The following is an 18,513-nucleotide window of genomic DNA, read 5'->3' as shown; positions in this document are numbered from 1 at the left end:
AATTTAAGCAAATGTTTCTATAAAAGGGACCAAAAACTTAGAAATAAGTTTAAATATGCTATGATGAAATATGCTTTGAGACTTTTCATTTTATAACATTTAAAATTGTAGATGATTACAGTTATTACTCAGAAGATCCATTAATAGATATTGGTGCATTTGTGCTGTTCTTTTCCCACCAAAATGATGTCACTTCCCAGAGGAAGGCTTTTGTTAGTTGAAGGGTTATTACTAAAAGACTTAACGGGATGGAAAGAGATATTGTCAAACTGTGACTTGACAACCAGTTTAACCCAATAAACAATAGAAAACAAGTTCAGTCCTGGTTATAGAAATCTTAATAAATTTCAGTTAGGCTGCATATGGGTTTAATGACTCATCCACTCAAACCAAAGTATGAAATTAATTCAAATTCACCCATACTTCAATTAATTGTGATAATATGGAAATAATAATTTAACTAAAAGGATTTCTGTCTTTAAAAACTGGTCTTAATATTTTATCGGATAGAAGGAATAAGAGAACCTTTAAAGAACAGTCCAGAAATAAAGAACCTTCTTTTGCGTTTTTATTATATCTTAGATGCAGTGTTGTCATTGTTGACTATTTTTGTCAACAGAAAGTTAAAGAGGTACTAAAATTACTAAAACTGAAAAAAAAAAAAAAAATTAAATAAAGCTAAATAGAAATATATAAAAAACTACATAAGATATACTGAAACTTAAATTGAAATAAACCAAAAATATAAAAATATTAAATTCAATAATAGTATATAAATACTAAATAACACTGCTTAGATGACACATCGAGTCAGAAATGGTATTCTTACACCTTTATTAAGTTGAGCTAATTCAGAAAGCAGACATTCAGCAACAGTTGAACATTGTAGCAGCGGGAATAGGCGAATAAACACTAACTGGGTTTTTCTTGTTTTCTTTTTTTTTTTAAACAAACTTCACACCATGCATTCAGCTCAAGAACACCCTATCGCAGGTGTGTTTATATAATAAGAACAAACTTAAAATCACTGAGACTCTTCTCTCAGTGGCACCTTGCTTACCAGAAGCACAACTTGCTCTGGGGAAAATCTTTAATCTGTTGAATATTACGTTGTGAATTACGGTCACATGGAAGACAAAACCAAAAAGAAAATTTAGTATCGTGATTTTCATCAAAACACAAAAACCCAACCAGAAAAACAGAAAAAAAAAAGCTCCCAAAATAAATATGCAGGCCCTTTTTATTCTCTTTATCTTTGTTTCATTGTTGATGCAGGTAAAACCCTTTACAAAACAGAAAGTATTTCCATGTCTTGGGAATAACACATTAAACAAGCTTTCATCTCACTCTTTAACCATTTACACATGAAAAACAATCGTCACACATTTGCATCGCATCACAGAACCACTGTCAGGCCTTGCCTTTCTCACAAACTGCAAACAATTCATAGAACACCACTGCAACAACAACAAAAAATTCCAGAAACATAGAACAAACAAGAGATTAGTTCTTGTGTGAATCTGTAACTCTTAGCCAATTTAGAACTTGAGTCAAAACACACACACACACACACAAAAAGCCATCAAGGTTGTTTATGAAATAACTCCCAACCAGATTACCTGCAGCATGTCGGATCAAAACAGCATGGTGTGTTTGCGTGTATTAGGTGTTACAAAACCATTGTAGAATAAATGCGCATTAACTCGTCAAGCTACACGTCACTTTCTTGTTTAGGAGAGAGTTATAACTGAATGAATCCACGCAGAGATCAAGAGCAGAAGTGGAGGTGAATGAGTGTGTATGCGAGCTGATAGAAGTTTTGGGAGCCTGGGCCCCGATTGAAAGGTGTCCTTATGGAGTTGCAAATAGTTGTGTCCGGGTAGAGGACAGACTCCATGTTTAAGGAACACCTGCACTGGACAGAGAGGTCACGAGTCCATAAGTGAGGTGCATAAATGTGTGCCATCAGGGCACAGAGTTCAACAGGTCCTGCAGGAAAGCGTCAGGGTCTGGGATTTCTGACAGAAGACCTGGAAAAAGAGTCAGTACAAGAGATTAATATTTTGTGCAGCCACATTATTGTATAGCTCAACACTGCCTATTACTTCCGGCAGATCTTTGTGTTCAGTACATGGCAGGAAAATGTATTAAAATGTCTGACCTACGACATCCAGGAACTCTGAGAAGGATTCAGCAGACATGAGCTCATCCTGGAAAGCCCTCAACACCCTTTCTGAAGCCTCATAGATGGGCATGTCATTGTGCCTTATGTACTCTGCAAGCGAGAAGGACCAGCCTCCCTCTGTGTTGCTGGTGGGCACTTTCTGTTGTGGGAATAGACAAATAAAATGAGATTTGATGGAAACATGAACTTATTAGAAATTACAGACACAAGTGAGAGGAACAGTAAAAAAAAAGAACACATTCTCATACCCTGAACATATCATAGACAAGATGCACCAGACCCCAGAAGAGAAGCGGTGAGCGGTAAACTGCATACTCCTTCACTGCTTTGTCTGTGAGCCTGAAACGATAAAAATCAAATATGCAGTCAAATCATCAGACAGATATTATTCAATTCAAATACAAATGGAATAAAATGTATACAATTTATGTATAACCATTCATATATATAGTTTTAATGTAAAAAACAAAAAACAAAACATTTAATAACAAAAAAAAAAAATTTTTTAAAAAAATTACATTTTTATAAAAAAAATTAATTAAAAAAAAAAAAATGTTAAAATGTGTATATCAATGTTTATTAATAACCATAAAAAAAGATTCAAAAACTGCAATTAAATCACTCATTGGTGTGTATCTATAAATCTATAAAATGTATATGTATCATAATCAATGTTTATTAATAACCATAAAAAAAGATTCAAAAACTGCAATTAAATTATACTATATATATATATATATATATATATGTATATGTATCATAAAAAAATCAAACTTTTAATTGATTGAATAAAATAAAATCTGCAATTAGAACAATTAATAAAACCATGAATATATAATGTGCGTGTGCACATAAATACACACACACAATGTATTTACATATGTTAATATAATTTAATTATATTGTATAAAATTATATACTATTAATATATGACATTATATAATGTATTATAATAATAATTAAAAAAATCTTCTGAAATACAGTAGTTACTCTCAAACTGAACAGTAATACCGAAGCCTGAAACACTCTGACACACCCAGCCCAGCACATGTCTTGTATGATATTGTATTGATTTTATATTCTTAGTAATGGCTTAAAGCCAACATCGGCAGTTTGAGTAAGCACTAAACACTTGCCAAAACCAAAAATAGACACCCTAAGCACGTAAAGTACAGCACATGCTTGTACAAGCTCTTTGATGTTCAAGCTCAGACACATGCACAGTCATGCTTTGTTCCCTTACTTGTTAGCACCCCCTGGTGAGACCTTGCGGGCATGAGAAGTGACTAGCAGCCTACGCAGGAAGTCAAGACGTGTAGTCCTCCAGCGCTCTGGTGGCAGGATGTGCATGGCCAATATAGTGAAGTAGTGCGGCCCGTCCACCTCGTACGAAGTCTCCACCCACTTTTCACAAGGCTGTTCTAAGAAGCTTTGAAGATTCTTCTCTTCCCGTGACGTGGCCCTTGTTCTGAAGAAAAATTCAGAAAAAAAAAAAAATGTTTCGAATCTCAAAACGCACTGGAATTCAAATCTCATCTTTGATAAACATACGTGTTGAGGACATAGAGAACGGTGTGAATGATGTAAGGGATGAGGTGGATGTTGCTCTCGCGGCCGCCTCCCCCTGTGTCCACGCTGAAGGACTGCTCCATAGCAAAGCGCAGGAACAGCAGCTTGGTATCGTGAATGTTGAGCTGGTACGTGGGCTCCCTTTGCCCTGTGCACTCTTGCAGATATGTGTTGTGCCTGTGACAGTACAAAACTAGCTTTAAATCCTGTAAATATTCAGGAGTACATCTTAGCTTTAAACAATCTCCAAGAATGACCTTGCCAGGCAGGTGGCGAATGCAGATTCGGGCACGTGTGGCCCCCATACTGGTAGGAGCCCATTGCACTTTGTGTTGGCATTTTGTAGTGCGGCACTGTCCCATTCCTCACGCCCTCTGGCAAGCCTGATCCAGACCAACAGAGAGAAAATTATGAAACACAAGACGAAACCTTCCTTAAAAGGAAATTGTATCATCATTTACTCACCCACAGTTGACGGTAGCCATTGACTTCCACAGTATTTTTTTCCATACTATGGAAGTCAATGGCTACAGTCAAACTGTTTGGTTGCCAACATTCTTCAAAATATCTTCTTTTGTGCTCAACAGAAGAAATAAACTTATTCAGGTTTGGAACAACTTGAGGGTGAGTAAATGATAACAGAATTGTAATTTTGGGTGAAATATCCCTTTAATCAAACCCACAGTATTCACAGCAGTTTCACACACCTGACAGCAGCAAGGTGACAGTCATAGTGGACTATGTTAAAGTGTGAGACAGTGCTGTAGCCCTGTTGCTTGCGGGGTTTGTTCTCGAACTCCTCAAGGGCCACACGCTTTGTAAATGTGTAGATGCCCAGAACTTTGGTAGGCTGTGGGGTACAAAGTATGTTCAAGGATCAGACAATGAAGAGGTTACAGTTAAATAAAACGTCATTGGTAGATAAAAGGACCTGGAACTTGTAGCCCTCTCTACAAATACAGCAAGTCAACCCAGGTTCTTCTATGAGCTCCTCCATCTGTTTAAGCAGGGTCGTCTTGGTCACCACCTGACCCTTCTCATTGGTCTAAAACAAAGCAAAAATCAGAAAGATGCGAATTCAAAGTAGGATTATACATCAAGATTCTATCAATAAATGCAACTCACTGTCATTCCCAGGGTGCCGAGAGCTTTCTGCCTCATCGCCATGGCCATGCGTTTCTTCTCTGCTCGAGTCTCCCTTCGGGCGGCGTCGATCTTCAGGTTAACCTCTGTGTGTTCCCTTAATGCCTCCAGAAGATTCTCTGCTAATGTGCCGATACCCTCGTCACTGGACACCTGCTCCAGCTTGTGCAAATTGGTTATTGAATCCGTTCCGATTAGCATCTATAAGAAGAGGAGAAGAGATGGTTTAATTCATGTTATTTGCCTCTGTACAGGGTACTGCGTGAAATAATAATAAAAAAAAAAAAACTTTTCAAACTAGTGATAAAAGTTACCTGTGTAGGGGGGTGCTGGGTGGCCAGACCACGCAGCAGTCTAAGGATGAACGGAAGGGCTGGTCGAGCAAGAAACTTCTTCCAAACGTCTGCATCCAGGCTGCAAAATAATATTTATAGTAAGGATAATCACTTTTTAAACAGTAATGTTTGGATATGGTTTATTGCATATATTGTTGTTTTATATTTTTATTTTCAAAAATAATCAAGCTATTTATTTTATACTGCATAAATGAAAAATATGAATAAATAACTTCTTTTTGAACCAATCCATATCAAACTAAACCTAATACATATAAATATAATAACAAATATGTATCTATAAAATGTATTTCATGTTATGGATAATATATATTGGATATGGATAACTACATACATGCATACATACAAGCAATAAAAACAAAGCAAAATGTATAATAAATATGTATCTAAATATAATTTAATTTATGTAATTTATTTTATAAGGATATGGATAAAATATACTACATATAATATATAGTATTATATTATATAAATGCATATACCAGAATTTATTAAAAAGAAAAATGAATATTATATAAAAACATTATAGTATAAATAAACACCATCTACTTATTATATTATGACATGTCATACTTCTTAGCACAAGGGATATGTTTCTTCATATAGTCCAGAGCACTCTGAGTGATGCCCTTCTGTAAGATGAGGTCTTTCAGTTGATGTCCATTACTATTATTCTTGATTCCAGCAGCTATTTTACAGAAGCAGTCCAGAAAGACCTTGTCATCTGCACTGTGCTCCTCATCATACCTGTATATGAAAACAAATTCTGTTTATTGCAGCCAATTTCCCCTATTGCTACAAAGAGACATCAGAGTTCCAGGTTATAGAGATAAACAAACTCCATACTTGTCGAAGTTGCAGCAGGGTTTGAAGCGCTCGACCAGGATGTGCATCTTCTCTAGTTCACCGAAGGACAGGTAAGGGATGATGCGGAGCAGCCCCTGTAGGACACTGGGATTGGAACGCACAAACACGGTGTTGATCTGGTCCAGCAGCATCACCAGCTGGTCCTTATCACCCGTCAGCAGCAGGTTACCCTGGAGGAGGAACACAAAGGAGAGATCTGAGCTGGCTCACTTCCTTTTTGTTGTGATATTAATTGCATAAATCAAAATGTCTTGCTCACCTTGTCTTCAGACACAGTCTCAGCATTGGCCTCATCCAGGATGATCTCCATAATACTAAGAACTTGCTCTGCTATGGATGCTCCTCCACTGTCCTTGCTCTCCTGCTCTGCCACCAATGCCTGAAACATAACATCCAATTACAAATATTCTCTTAAATATTACATTTTCTCTCATCAGCCGATTCCTCTGGTGTATTACTTACCAGATTCAACGTGCCCAACATAACATTTAGTGTGTTCATCTCTGGTTTCACCAGCTGCTGCCTGTTGATTTTCACTTTCACACAGTAACTAAATAACTTGAGGAGAACCTATGAAGCAAAACAGTCAATAGAATTTTTTTTAAGGTTTCTGAGGAACTCGTAGAGTGCGATGGATTAGAGATTTAAACTTCATACTTACTGTGAGAAGATGCCTGCCCTGTTTGAAATCTTTAATTCCAGAGAGCCTGTTCAACATGCACTCCAGACCTCCACACTGCGCCATCACTCCAGCCATCTTATATACCTCCTCATCATCCTCCTCTTCATCTGAACAGAGAGAAAACCCCAATTACAAGTGAGAAACATGAGAGAAACCACAGGGAAAAACTAACTGAATAATGTTGAGAAAGAGTCCTGCAATATAAAACCAACCTGTAGTTGAGTCCAAAGACTCAATGAACTCCTCAGTTGCATCACCCAGAAGCCCCCTCATTCTGTAGATGATCCTCATTGGCTCACCCTTTATTGCAAGAAACAGAGGGTTTAAACCATGGTTAATATGTAAAAATACATAAAGTACCTTTTTTTTTTAATCCTCTTTAGCTCACCTCATTGGTGGGGCACCAAACCTTCTTATAGACTTCAGCAACAGACAGATCCAAACTGATGATCTTGTTATTCACAAGTAGCTGCAAAGAAAAGTCATGTTTAAAAACATATTTCGATGGAGGATCAGATAAGAGTGCCCAAAACAAAGAAAATAAATTGTATTATTTATTTTTTAAATAAATGCATGTTTCTGGATGCACAACTTGACTTAGTTAGGCACACCTCATAACTTTTATTTGGCAGTCAAACATTTTTCAAATATTTATAAAATGTAATATATACACGTTATATGGAAATCTTTTGTAACATTATAAAAGTCCTAGCTGAATAATGTATTCTTTGAAAAAGAAACTGACCCTGAACATTTGAACGCTGGTATAATTGAAGGTTCAAGTTTTTTTTTTTCTTTATTAAGGTTTAAAAGTGATTTAGAAATACAAATAATGCAAAATTATGTTTATGTGAATTACTTGAAAAAGTCCTAGGACATAGTACTGATTACATACCTCCATACCGCTGTCGTCCTCCAGTAGTGCTACAAGATCACAGTCCTGGCAGATTTTGTTTTTGATGTCCCTCATGAGAGGGCCGATGCCTGGTTCATTACTGCTGTATGGGTTTCCTGGCATACGGCCCTGCAGGAAGTCCTCCTGCTGTGGGTCTTTCTCCAGCGTAACAAAGAACTCCGTCACCTCATTCTCCTCTTCATAGACACGGATAGGAGAAATTAGTTTTACCAAAATCAATATTCGAAAAGTTCATGTCAGTTAGCAAATGTCAATGAGCTGAAGTCTACTTACCGGATAAATGATGCTACATAACCTCTCGAAGATGAAGACAGGGGTGCGATAATCATCTAGGTCGTACCGCTTCGCAGTTTCGATGCAAACAGCCATGAATGCTTTGGTCTCAGACTCTGTCCCTACAACACAAGATACAGCATTGAGCTTATTTGGTCTCTAATCATCAAAGAAGACCTGAAGGTGAAGGCTGGAACCTGTGGTCATGTCTTCCAACATCTCCAGCAGCATGTCCTGGGTCTCATCGATCAGTTTGGTTCTCTGGACCACCAACTTCCTTAAGCACAGGTATCCGTTAAGGACTGTGCCAACCAACCGACTCTTAAAGTGACGCTTAATGGACTCCACCTCCACGAATGAGGACAGCAAGCCTGTAAGAGAACAGAGACGGTTAAAACAAGCCACAAGCTCTCAGGAAATCTTATGAGTTTAACTTTAAAGCTAAAATTCACCTGTCAAGCTCTTGAGGGCATATCCCTGCTGTAAGTCTGTGCTCAGTGTGGCTTCTTCAAGGGCGAGAAGATGAGCAATTTCCTAAAGAACGCCACACAAGTTCAGGTTAATGGAAATGACACATCCTTACAATATAACCTTGTATTATCTGCGGTTTCTGACAATACCTTGGTGATCAGGTTGCCGATGTATGGTAGGACACCACGAGCAGCCAGGTAAACCTTCCAGTGAGCAGGTTTAATGAGCTTCTGGTACAAAGCCAGGTACTCTGCAGCACACTCTCCTGCAATGCTCAGCTCATCCAGATAACTGAAGAACAAACAACAAAAACTTCAGTCCAGCAAGAAATGGCACCTACATCTGGCTCGATTGAGCATTACATGAAAATATCTGGTCCAAAAAGATTTTTGTTTTACTCATCCATGTCATGTGTACCTTGTTAGAAGGTCCAGAACCTGCTGTTTGCGGCTGGGGAATGTTGTTAGAGCTTCGACGATGGTGCAAGCCGCCTGTCTCGCTGCCTGGGTGGCTGGGGTGAAGAGCACCTACGAGAAGAGTCAGATTACATTAGAGCACATTAATACAGAAAAGAATCAAGACACTCTAGAGTCCTTCGAGGGAGCACGTACCTGTCTCAGCCAGTTGTTATGACCTAGTTTGAGCAGCCGAGGGAACAGGCCCTCTGGTCTGGACCTCATGAACTGCTTCCACTTCCACATGTACTTCTCCATCAGGTACTGCTTCCTAATCTCAGCCTTATTCAAAGGTTTAGAGGCGGTTTCATGACCTGTTGAAAGACGACAGAGCCAAAATCAAGTAAAATGTTTCATGCAAAAAGCCCATAACATTTGCTAACGCAAAATTTGGGTATTTACATCTAGCAGGAAGGCACTTTTTCCAGGCTTCATAAGATGCCTTGGGGTCTTTTTTGAGCCAGAGCTGGGCCTGTGCGTGGATCTCGTTGTTATATGGCTTAACTGTAGTCAGGGATTCAATGGCAGCATCCTGTTAAATAAAGTTCAAGTCAAGTAAGTGCATCAATATGTATTAATTAATACATCATCAGTACTATGAGGATGTCTTACCTTGTTTTTCTTGCTGGTGGGGGCGGGAGGTTTGATGAGTTTCTGCAGGATCCTCAGGCACATCAGTGTAATGTTCTCCACCACCACAGGGGTCTTTATATTCACCGCCATCAAGAACAGACTCAGGGCTGTAAATGAACAGAGAGGCTTGAGTAGGAAGCTCTGATATTAAATAGACCAATAACTGATATGATCTGATACAGAGGTTTTATTTCTGTTGAACAGCTATGGCTTAAGGAAAAATTAAGGTTCAGCCTTTTAGCTCTAGGAATCCACCACAGGACTCACCACAACGAAGTCTGAGCTCCCAGCATCCTCCCTCCTTAGCAATGGAGTCTGTAAGGAGCAGCATTTCATACTGCAAACTACTGACCTAAATGACAGGAGACAACAATCGTAAGAACTAAACAGTCAAATAAGTAGTACAGATCTACCACATGCATTAAAAACAATAGCTACATGTGATCTTTAAAATTCACTATGTAATAGAAACTGTTACCAGATCAGGGTTGGCCCAGTGACCTTTAAGGGCAGCTGACACCTTGGCAATAATGAGGTCATTCATCTGCTGTGTGGCTTCTGGGTGATCTCTGCAAAACACATTGACAAAAGTAAGTTAACATCTTGTAAAACAAACAGTATTAGCTATTCTCTTCAGAGATTTGCACATTTGTGTGTGTATATACCTGGTAAGCAAACAGACGAGCTGGCGGACCTCCTCCCTCATGGCTCCAGTGCCTCGGCGCAGGTTGTACTCAAACAGCTCTCGGATGAGACCCTGCAGTACCAGGATCTGCCTGATGGCAGTATTGGTTGCCAGTGCACGCAGTAGAGTGATGCAGTGGCCCGTGACTGCAGACGCACAGCCGTAACATTTGGTGGAGGAAGTGTATCCGCATCCCAGCACAGACAGGGATCGATACTGGCTTGCTGTGAAGGTGGGTTGAGTGGAGGTGCGGGATGATTTGGTAGCAGCTTCCCGCTGTTGCAGGTCATACTCCAGCAACTCCTTACGCGATGCAAGGACTTTCTGAATGAGTAATAAAAATAGACTTTACAACAACCATTTTATGATACAATTATTTAATAATATATTACTTAAATATTAATATTATTTAACTTTATTATGCTATTACACATATTTAATTATTATTTCTAATTATATTAAATTAATCAACAAGCTGCATAAATAAATTATAAAATAATGTAAAAATTAAATAATTATCAACACTTCAACAAAATAGATAATATAAGAATAAAATTAATATTATAAAAAATAATAGCAATAACAACAGTGATATTTAATAGGGCTGTCAAATCCAATTAAATCGCAACCAAAATAAAAGTTTGTTTACATAATATATATAAATCATACATAAATATGAATATCAAATATATAAACACACACACACACACACACACACACACAAACACACACACACACACACGTAAATAATTCTTTTCTTAAAAAAAATAATGTACACATCTGTGTAATTTTTGTGTATATTTTTTTTATATTTATTTAAAATTTTTAATATTTTAAGTATAAATATATGTAAACACACTTTTATTTTGGATGTGATTAATTGATATGACAACCCTAATATTTAATTATAATTATAATGTTATATCAACAACACAAGACACATAAATTTATAATTATTTAATTAGTAATAAAAAATAATAACAGTAATAATAATAGATTTTAACACAACAACAACAATTGTAATAGTCATTATTATTATTGTTACTGTTGTTTTTTTAATATTAAAATATTAATATATTTCAATATTTTAATTAATTTATGATTAAATCTTTACATAAAATTATTTAAGTTCAGTAGCATATTAGTTGCTACTAAAATTTGTTGCGGTAGGAATGTGAAAATGAAAATCGTTCGCGAAAACCCTTCTGGTATAGTAACAGCTCTATTTAACTCTAACCTGAATGATTTTGGAGAGCTCATCGAATGAAGTCTTGCAGTCTCCGCTGTATTCCTGTGCAAGCTGCTGAATGTACCGATTGACACTGGCAGTGGAGGTACCAAGACCAGCGCCTGCTCCTGTATCATCCTGTGAAGTGCCATGAAATCATGAACACCACACCCACAAATTTGGGTAATTTAAGAGAGAAAAGTCATTGATCTATCTGAAGCAGAAGCTGAGAGACTGACCTGTGGTTTCTCAGGTGCAGCCTCATTTACTTTAGACAACAGACTCTCCAGCTGCGGCCGGTGACCCATGAGCTGGTGGTAAACACGGTCAGCCTTGTCGAGTAGAGTGTTGATGTTGGTCACAGCCTGGACACAATAAATCATTTAAGATGCAAAAAACTTAAGATGCAATTTCAGCATGTATTTTTTCCATTTACACTATTCCTAACTTGACCAGGTCTCGTTTTCTGTGGTTGCTGTACACATTCCTGTTTTAAATCACACAATCTACATAAATGGACAGTTATATTTATATATATAAGATATTTATGCCTGCAATACCTTTTTCCTATCCTCTTCATTCTCTATAGGATCCACAGCACAGCAGGGTTTTGCATACAGCATGAAGTCAAAGCGTGCATATTTACAGAAACCACAGGCATTGCACAGGAACGGGTCCTTCTCGTCGTAATTAATGGATCTAAAGTATTCACAACAGACAATTACAATCTTCATTTCAGTGCAATTCTGTCAGTTTTCTTGGGTATTTGGACAACATCCAACCCAGGCGTACCTGCACTTGTGGCACTGATACACGTTCTCTCCACAGTTGCCACAGACCCCTGGGTTGGCAGGGACAGAGGCGCTGCAACGCGGACACTGCAGGGTCTCAGTAGACGCCTGGTAGTTCTCATAGAAATCAGAGAATTCGATCATCAGGTTGGAGGCCACAATGGGGAGAGGGAGGTCGATCTTCACTTCTGTTTGGCCAGGGGTTAACTGCACCTTCTTAGCTTTGTGCCAGCGAGCAGGTCTGTGAACACAAATTTAAAATTATTTAAATGAATCAAAGGCCTACGAACACTGTTCGAAAAAAATTGACTGATTGGCATGCTTACTTGTTCTTCAGCTCTACAATGGCCTGAACGGTCCTGTTGTTGTAGTACAGGTTAATTGTGCGAACCATCTTGGTTCTCTTGAGATCGCCAATCTTCACAGTGACTTTGCTGATAGTGTGGCTGCCAATCAGCTTCACCACTTGCTGAGTGGTGGTGTAACGTGTGTCCACTTTGATAGATGAGAGTTTGATGTTCTAAGAGAACAGGGAATAAAGCAGGCCACCATTTAGAACCATAGTAACTAAAACAACCACTAAAAGTGACATGTCATGAACGTCACTCACAGAGAAGGGCACTTCAGGGTTGTTGCACACTAAGCAGGGATCACTCTCCAGGTAAAATCCATCAAATTCCACCAGTCCAGACAGGGTGCTGAGAAGATACATGTGAAGAGATGAAAAATTCAGGGATGTTATCACATCCATGACCCAAAATACCTTAATGAGAGCATGCTGGGAACTCTTACTTGTATATGTTTGAATTGGGATGATTGGTCAGGATGTGGTTCTGTGCCCTCAAAATTTCTACAGCCTTTTGAGAGTATTCCTTCAGCTGGAAAACACAAAATCAAAACAATAATTGCAATGCATCTCGGTTTTCACAAAAAGCACAAGTGTTAAATTTAATTACATTTTGAAATATATTAAAATTAAAAAAAAAAAAAAAAAATTAATTTTAACTGAATTTTTGATCAAATAAGTGCAACCTTGGTGTGAAAAAGAGACATTTAAAAACATTTTTTTTTTTTTTTTTATTCTTTTCTTATTATGAAACTTTTGTTTTGGAAGTGTATTTTATGTTATTAGTTTAGATTTTGTGTTATAAAGAGTCATTTAAAATCACATATTCAAGTATCACTACCTTCTTTTCTGTTTGAGGTGTTTTAAGGGAGAAGTATCCGAGCAGGTCTACAAACTGAGCTGCTTTACGACCATAAGCGGGTAGTTCTGGCCAAATGGCCCACATCAGGTCGAGCAGCAACTCCTGCTGGGATTTGTTTGAGTTCCTGCAAAACAAACATTCATTTGATTTAACATGATGGAACTTCTAGATCAAGCTCAAAGCACAGGACACGGGAGAGTGCATTTAGGGAAGGTGTTCGCATCTAGTAGCTAAGTACCTGTAGATATGCAGCGTGAGGCAGTGGGCTTGCCACCGCACAGATGAAGAGTTGGACTCGAGCAGGAAGCAACGCAGGAACTGAATAAGTGTCTCCTTATCTGCAAATTTATTAAGCTGACTGACCAGAGCCGTACATAGCTGATCTTCCTGACTGCCAGTTCCATCTCCTGCAGAAAACACAACAGAAACAGTGCCATGGAACTGTTGGGTTTTTTTTCGTTCTAAATGATAGTTGTGTAATGCTCAAAGATCATCAGTCATCAAACCTTCTTTGTCTTTTTCCTTGTCATCTTTCTTGCTCTTCTTGCTGGAGGATTTGCTCTGTGAGGGCTGAGATGAACCTCCAGAACCTCCACCTGAAGCTCCAGAGGAGGAGGCCGCCAGGACTTTACTGCCACATAAAGCGCAAGACAGCAGCTGCAGCAGGACTGGAGAAACACCCTCATCCACCAGGAAACTCACTTGCAGCAGGAAGTACAACACCGCTACACAGAGAGAGAATTCGATTAGTACCACAAGTGACATTACAACAAGGAGAACTAGAATAGCTAAGCTTTTCCGTAACTGAAAATGTTGAGCATGGCGCTAATGCTAAGGTCAAGGGTTCGATTCCTTGGGAAAGCAAGAACTGCAAATGCAAGTTGCTTTGGATAAAAGCACCTGCCAAATGCATAAATGTTAATTTATGACACATTGTGCACTTACAGTCATCCTTCATGCAGAACTTCTGCCAGTTGATCGTTCTCTGAGTGGCAATTTCAGCACATGCTTTAAGGTGCTCCATCTGTGTAAAAGTAAAAGGAAGTTCATGCAAATCCAAACTCAGATAAGAGTAAAATTCATAGGGCATTGCATAAGCTTGTTACTCACCAGGCTAATGAGAGTGTCGTACTGTAGAGCGGAGCCAGATGTCGCAGTGACAGTTCCTCCCCTCTGGAAGATGCCCTGCTCCTCCAGAAGCTTCTTGATGCCACGCACGTGGGAATCAAGCGTGTGGAGGTCTCTGAGTTGACGGTACTTCTCTTTGGATCCGCATATGAAAAGCAGGAGCTTCCTCACTTGTCGCCTCACGAATGGCGTCTGCTGGATCATCAGATACTGGAAGATGATTGAAGAAAGTTGATTCTTGCTAAATTATTCATTGAAAACTCTTCAGTACAGGCCAAAAGTGAATTACATGCATTACCTCTGACAGGAAATAGAACCAGGAGTGATCAAAGATTGGCGGTGGGATCCGCGAGTTGGCGTCTGCGATTTTCTTGATCTGGTACGGCAGTCGGAGGACCATCTCGGTGAGGAGCTGAGAGTATGCTTCAAACACATCAGCAGCATGGCCCTGGAAAAACACCCATCATTTAAAGATCATGATATATATTATCCTAGCAAGCTTATCCTCGCAAGCTTTTAAAGACCCAGCCTGTACCTTGACATACTGGCGCAGGAAGAAGGGGCTCATGTCCGGGGGTGAGGAGGAAGTGTGGGGTTTTAGGAGCTGACTGGTGGCCGCAGGCTCCTCCTCGCCCTGCTGAGTCTTCCAGAACTCCAGCAGGGATTTGAGGACATGCAGGCAGTAGTCTATCGCTCCCATGCTGAGCAGAGCGGTAGCTGTTGCGTTGGAGATGAGAGAAGACGACTGGCGAGAAAACCGAGATGGAATTATTTAAGTTTTCACATTCACTGCTTTACAAACTAAAACTTGGTAGAAACACGTAAACAACAGTATTAGAAAAATGTAGACTTCCTGAAGCAAAAGTGTTAAAGTTGATGTAAGCTTATTTTCAAGAAAGGAAGACTAATCTAAATTCAGTATGCAAATAGGTGTAAAGAAAAGAAGGCCAAATTCCAATCAAACAGTGTGGCTGCCAATCAATGTTGTCAGGGACATTTTAAATGCTGAAGTTCATCAAATGTTAAAGGTGCTGTATGTAGGATTGAGTGGTTGAACTAGGTATTGCAGCCCAAATTCAAAATATTGGAGAGAGTTTTCTTTCACCCGGCCCCTCCTCCTACTTGACCCACACGCAGGTTGCCAGATTGACGACACAAACAGGAACGAGTGCACTTGACGATGAATGAAATGAAATCAACACTTATATGTGTTTTCCGCCAATTGGCAACCAGGGGTGCCGAAATACAATTGGGTAAACTGGCATTGGGCAGGTTTCACAAACCAAAAGAAAGACAGACATTCCGGCCTGGAACACACATTTTCACATGAGAATACAAACCAAAAGAAAGAATTTTATTATGGACTGGAGTGTTATGTTAGTTTTTTTATTAAATATGTTAAATTATATTGTTGTATTTTTTATGTTTTAGTATATTATGGTATTTTTATTATTTAGTATTTTATTATTGGCAGATTTCAAACGTTTTTATTACATTTCTTAAAAGTATGCTTTAATCATTTCCTAAATATGAATATAAATAATTAAATTATAAAGTTTAATTTTATTTCTTAAAAATTAAAATCTTAAAAAAAAAAACAGACACAGTAAAAAAATTATGCTTTTATTAAGCAAGGATTCATTAAACTAATGTCAAATTATTTGTCAATGTTCTATTAACCAAAGATTCCCTATAAAATATGTTTTTTTATATGTATATTTATATATATATGTTTATATATTGTTATATGTTTTTGTTTTTGATATTTTAATAGTTTTTACCATTGATATATTAGAATGATTTCTGAAGGATCATGTGACACTGAAGACTGCAGTGATGATGCTGAAAATTCAGCTTTGCATCACAGGAATAAATGACACTTTAAAATATATTCAAACAGAAAAGTTATTTTAAATTGTAATATTTCATAATATTACTATTTTTACTGTATTAACTATTTAATCTGTATTTAATCAAATAAACAGCCTTTGTGAGCATAAGAGAAAAAATATCTTATCGACTCCAAACTTTTGACTGGTAGTTTGGTATGAAATCTAATTCTCAGGCTTTGTGATTCAAAATTAACATTTAAATCTTTAGAACAAAGCTTTTTGAGCACTGTATTACCAGAGTGAAGATGAGAGTTACCTCAGAGGAGGATTTTGAGCCAGACTTGGTGCGGGACATGAAGACGCTGAGGAGCCTCATGATGACCAGGTGCACCTCGTTTATTGAGCTGCGCTCATTCTTCTTTGAAACATCCTGGGAACCAAAAATGACAATCCATATTCTGTTTCCATACAAGAAAAAATGCATTTAAGTGAAATTCTTTCTTAATGTAGTCTCACCTTCTTGTGCATGCAGAGCTCGGCGATGAGCTGGGCCAGTAGGTCATCTAGTGCTCCTTTGTCTTTCTCGTCCTCTCCGTCCAGATCTGTGGTCAGCATGAGGATGACCTGCATGTAGGGGATGGCCTGAACTCCACCTACAGTGTGGAGCTGGGGCAGGTGCTGCAAGAGACGCTCCAAGAGCATCAAACGCACCATGTGCAACCTGGAAAGACAGGCAGTTAGACAATCATTATATAGAAACTCACAAAGTTACCTTTATTTATATCGCTCTTTTATATAGCAATACAGATTGTTTTAAAGAAGCTTAAGAGTACCAAACAATTAACTATAAAAAGGATAGTTCCAGGCCTTAATTATGATTGGTTGAGCCACATTCAAAGCCGCTGTAAATTACTCTAGAAATATACCTGTGACCTCATTAAATCAGTATTACTGGGCAACTGTGTCTGTGTACTGCAGCTTCTCTGTTATCAGTATTAAGGCGCCAAAATAAAAAGTGTTTAAAAATGTCATATTTTGTTGAATTTTGACTTAATTGGTGAGCAAAGCACAAGCTAACCAGTTTCATAACAAGTGTTGATGTTGCGAAATTCATTAATTATGAAACATTTGATTCAACTATAAAGCAGCTTAATTCAGTTCAAGTTTTGTTCTAATCTATAGTATCGTTAATCCAATGTCCCAGGGCTGTTGTGTCTTTCAGTCAGGCTACCAAAATGTATCACCACCCTTTTTATCTTAAATACAGAGTTCTTGCAGGTCCTTAAAACCTCTTACATTTAGCTGTATCAAATTTAAGGCCATAAAAAGTCCATTCCTATCCAATTTTCTGCATTAAAAATTATAATTATAATTTATTTATTTTTTTATTCAGGCAGGTTAAATTAATTTCGGGCTACCAAAACTTGAAGAGTTCCTGCTCAAAGGGCTACCAGGGATTTTGAAATTTTGCAAGCCCTACAGGGCAGTCAAAGAGATCTTTTTTCTAAATATTCCAAGCAACAAACGCATTTTATTCTTGTTTATAGTAGGAGACAAGTACTCCATCCTGTAGACAGACCTGTTGCTGGTGTGTATGTCTCCCTCTGTCTCTCCTTCACCCTCTGATCCGTCTCCTTCATGCTGGGCTGTGGTGGTGCTGATGGCTCCTGTGCTGGAGCTCACGCTGCCCGGCCCTGCAGGGTGTCCTTCAACAGTCGTGTCCCCATAAGCACTGCTGCGGCCAGAAACTGAAACACATACATCGTACTGAGTGGACGCCACTCTCCAAAATAATCGACTTCAAAATAATTAACTTTCAAAAACATCAGACAAACAGTAAAAATCGAGTCTTACCATTGTGTTCTCCTGCAACCGAGTCGATGGCGCTGCCTCCGCTCTCAGAGCCCACGCTGCCCCCGTGCTCGGCAGGAGAGGTGCGCAGCGTGGAGCCGTCTGTGGCTGCTGTGCTCCCCTCATCATCCGAGGCTGGGGCTGAAAGCATAACCAGAGCTGTTACAGGAAAAAAACAGCAGGCTTTGCTAAGGGGGGTTTCTAAAGGTGCACACAAACATATACAGAGAAAAACAGCCG

General features: G+C 38.6%; 1 protein-coding gene across 16 annotated transcripts in view; it reads right to left on the bottom strand.

Annotated features, from left to right (window-relative positions):
* Nucleotides 1-817: 817 nt before the first annotated feature.
* The window catches only part of LOC109090064 (E3 ubiquitin-protein ligase UBR4), a 47,016-nt gene continuing 29,320 nt past the window's right edge, over nt 818-18,513 (bottom strand). For 10 of the 16 annotated variants that reach the window (XM_042713063.1, XM_042713065.1, XM_042713071.1 and 7 more), the window contains 47 exons: nt 18,277-18,432; nt 18,002-18,170; nt 16,939-17,143; nt 16,739-16,852; nt 15,126-15,335; nt 14,889-15,038; nt 14,573-14,800; nt 14,408-14,486; nt 13,969-14,187; nt 13,701-13,869; nt 13,442-13,586; nt 13,047-13,132; nt 12,865-12,952; nt 12,581-12,774; nt 12,256-12,495; nt 12,024-12,162; nt 11,703-11,828; nt 11,473-11,601; nt 10,216-10,559; nt 10,029-10,119; nt 9,818-9,902; nt 9,530-9,657; nt 9,320-9,449; nt 9,074-9,231; nt 8,880-8,989; nt 8,612-8,753; nt 8,444-8,525; nt 8,189-8,362; nt 7,992-8,113; nt 7,698-7,895; nt 7,191-7,271; nt 7,015-7,102; nt 6,782-6,909; nt 6,583-6,690; nt 6,380-6,499; nt 6,100-6,290; nt 5,827-6,000; nt 5,212-5,311; nt 4,880-5,098; nt 4,686-4,799; nt 4,462-4,604; nt 4,012-4,137; nt 3,737-3,931; nt 3,429-3,653; nt 2,434-2,524; nt 2,162-2,324; nt 818-2,030 (listed from right to left, as the gene is read on the bottom strand). In XM_042713063.1, the coding sequence (XP_042568997.1) occupies nt 1,966-2,030; nt 2,162-2,324; nt 2,434-2,524; nt 3,429-3,653; nt 3,737-3,931; nt 4,012-4,137; nt 4,462-4,604; nt 4,686-4,799; nt 4,880-5,098; nt 5,212-5,311; nt 5,827-6,000; nt 6,100-6,290; nt 6,380-6,499; nt 6,583-6,690; nt 6,782-6,909; nt 7,015-7,102; nt 7,191-7,271; nt 7,698-7,895; nt 7,992-8,113; nt 8,189-8,362; nt 8,444-8,525; nt 8,612-8,753; nt 8,880-8,989; nt 9,074-9,231; nt 9,320-9,449; nt 9,530-9,657; nt 9,818-9,902; nt 10,029-10,119; nt 10,216-10,559; nt 11,473-11,601; nt 11,703-11,828; nt 12,024-12,162; nt 12,256-12,495; nt 12,581-12,774; nt 12,865-12,952; nt 13,047-13,132; nt 13,442-13,586; nt 13,701-13,869; nt 13,969-14,187; nt 14,408-14,486; nt 14,573-14,800; nt 14,889-15,038; nt 15,126-15,335; nt 16,739-16,852; nt 16,939-17,143; nt 18,002-18,170; nt 18,277-18,432 (6,941 nt within the window). In that variant the 3' untranslated portion in view covers nt 818-1,965. The remainder of the gene's footprint in view (nt 2,031-2,161; nt 2,325-2,433; nt 2,525-3,428; nt 3,654-3,736; nt 3,932-4,011; nt 4,138-4,461; nt 4,605-4,685; nt 4,800-4,879; nt 5,099-5,211; nt 5,312-5,826; nt 6,001-6,099; nt 6,291-6,379; nt 6,500-6,582; nt 6,691-6,781; nt 6,910-7,014; nt 7,103-7,190; nt 7,272-7,697; nt 7,896-7,991; nt 8,114-8,188; nt 8,363-8,443; nt 8,526-8,611; nt 8,754-8,879; nt 8,990-9,073; nt 9,232-9,319; nt 9,450-9,529; nt 9,658-9,817; nt 9,903-10,028; nt 10,120-10,215; nt 10,560-11,472; nt 11,602-11,702; nt 11,829-12,023; nt 12,163-12,255; nt 12,496-12,580; nt 12,775-12,864; nt 12,953-13,046; nt 13,133-13,441; nt 13,587-13,700; nt 13,870-13,968; nt 14,188-14,407; nt 14,487-14,572; nt 14,801-14,888; nt 15,039-15,125; nt 15,336-16,738; nt 16,853-16,938; nt 17,144-18,001; nt 18,171-18,276; nt 18,433-18,513) is intronic. The other 6 variants (XM_042713068.1, XM_042713075.1, XM_042713070.1 and 3 more) reach the window with 2 other exon arrangements.

The sequence above is a fragment of the Cyprinus carpio genome, chromosome A23, assembly GCF_018340385.1.
Source record: "Cyprinus carpio isolate SPL01 chromosome A23, ASM1834038v1, whole genome shotgun sequence".
NCBI lineage: Eukaryota > Metazoa > Chordata > Actinopteri > Cypriniformes > Cyprinidae > Cyprinus > Cyprinus carpio.
This window is presented reverse-complemented; position numbering and strand designations above follow the sequence as displayed.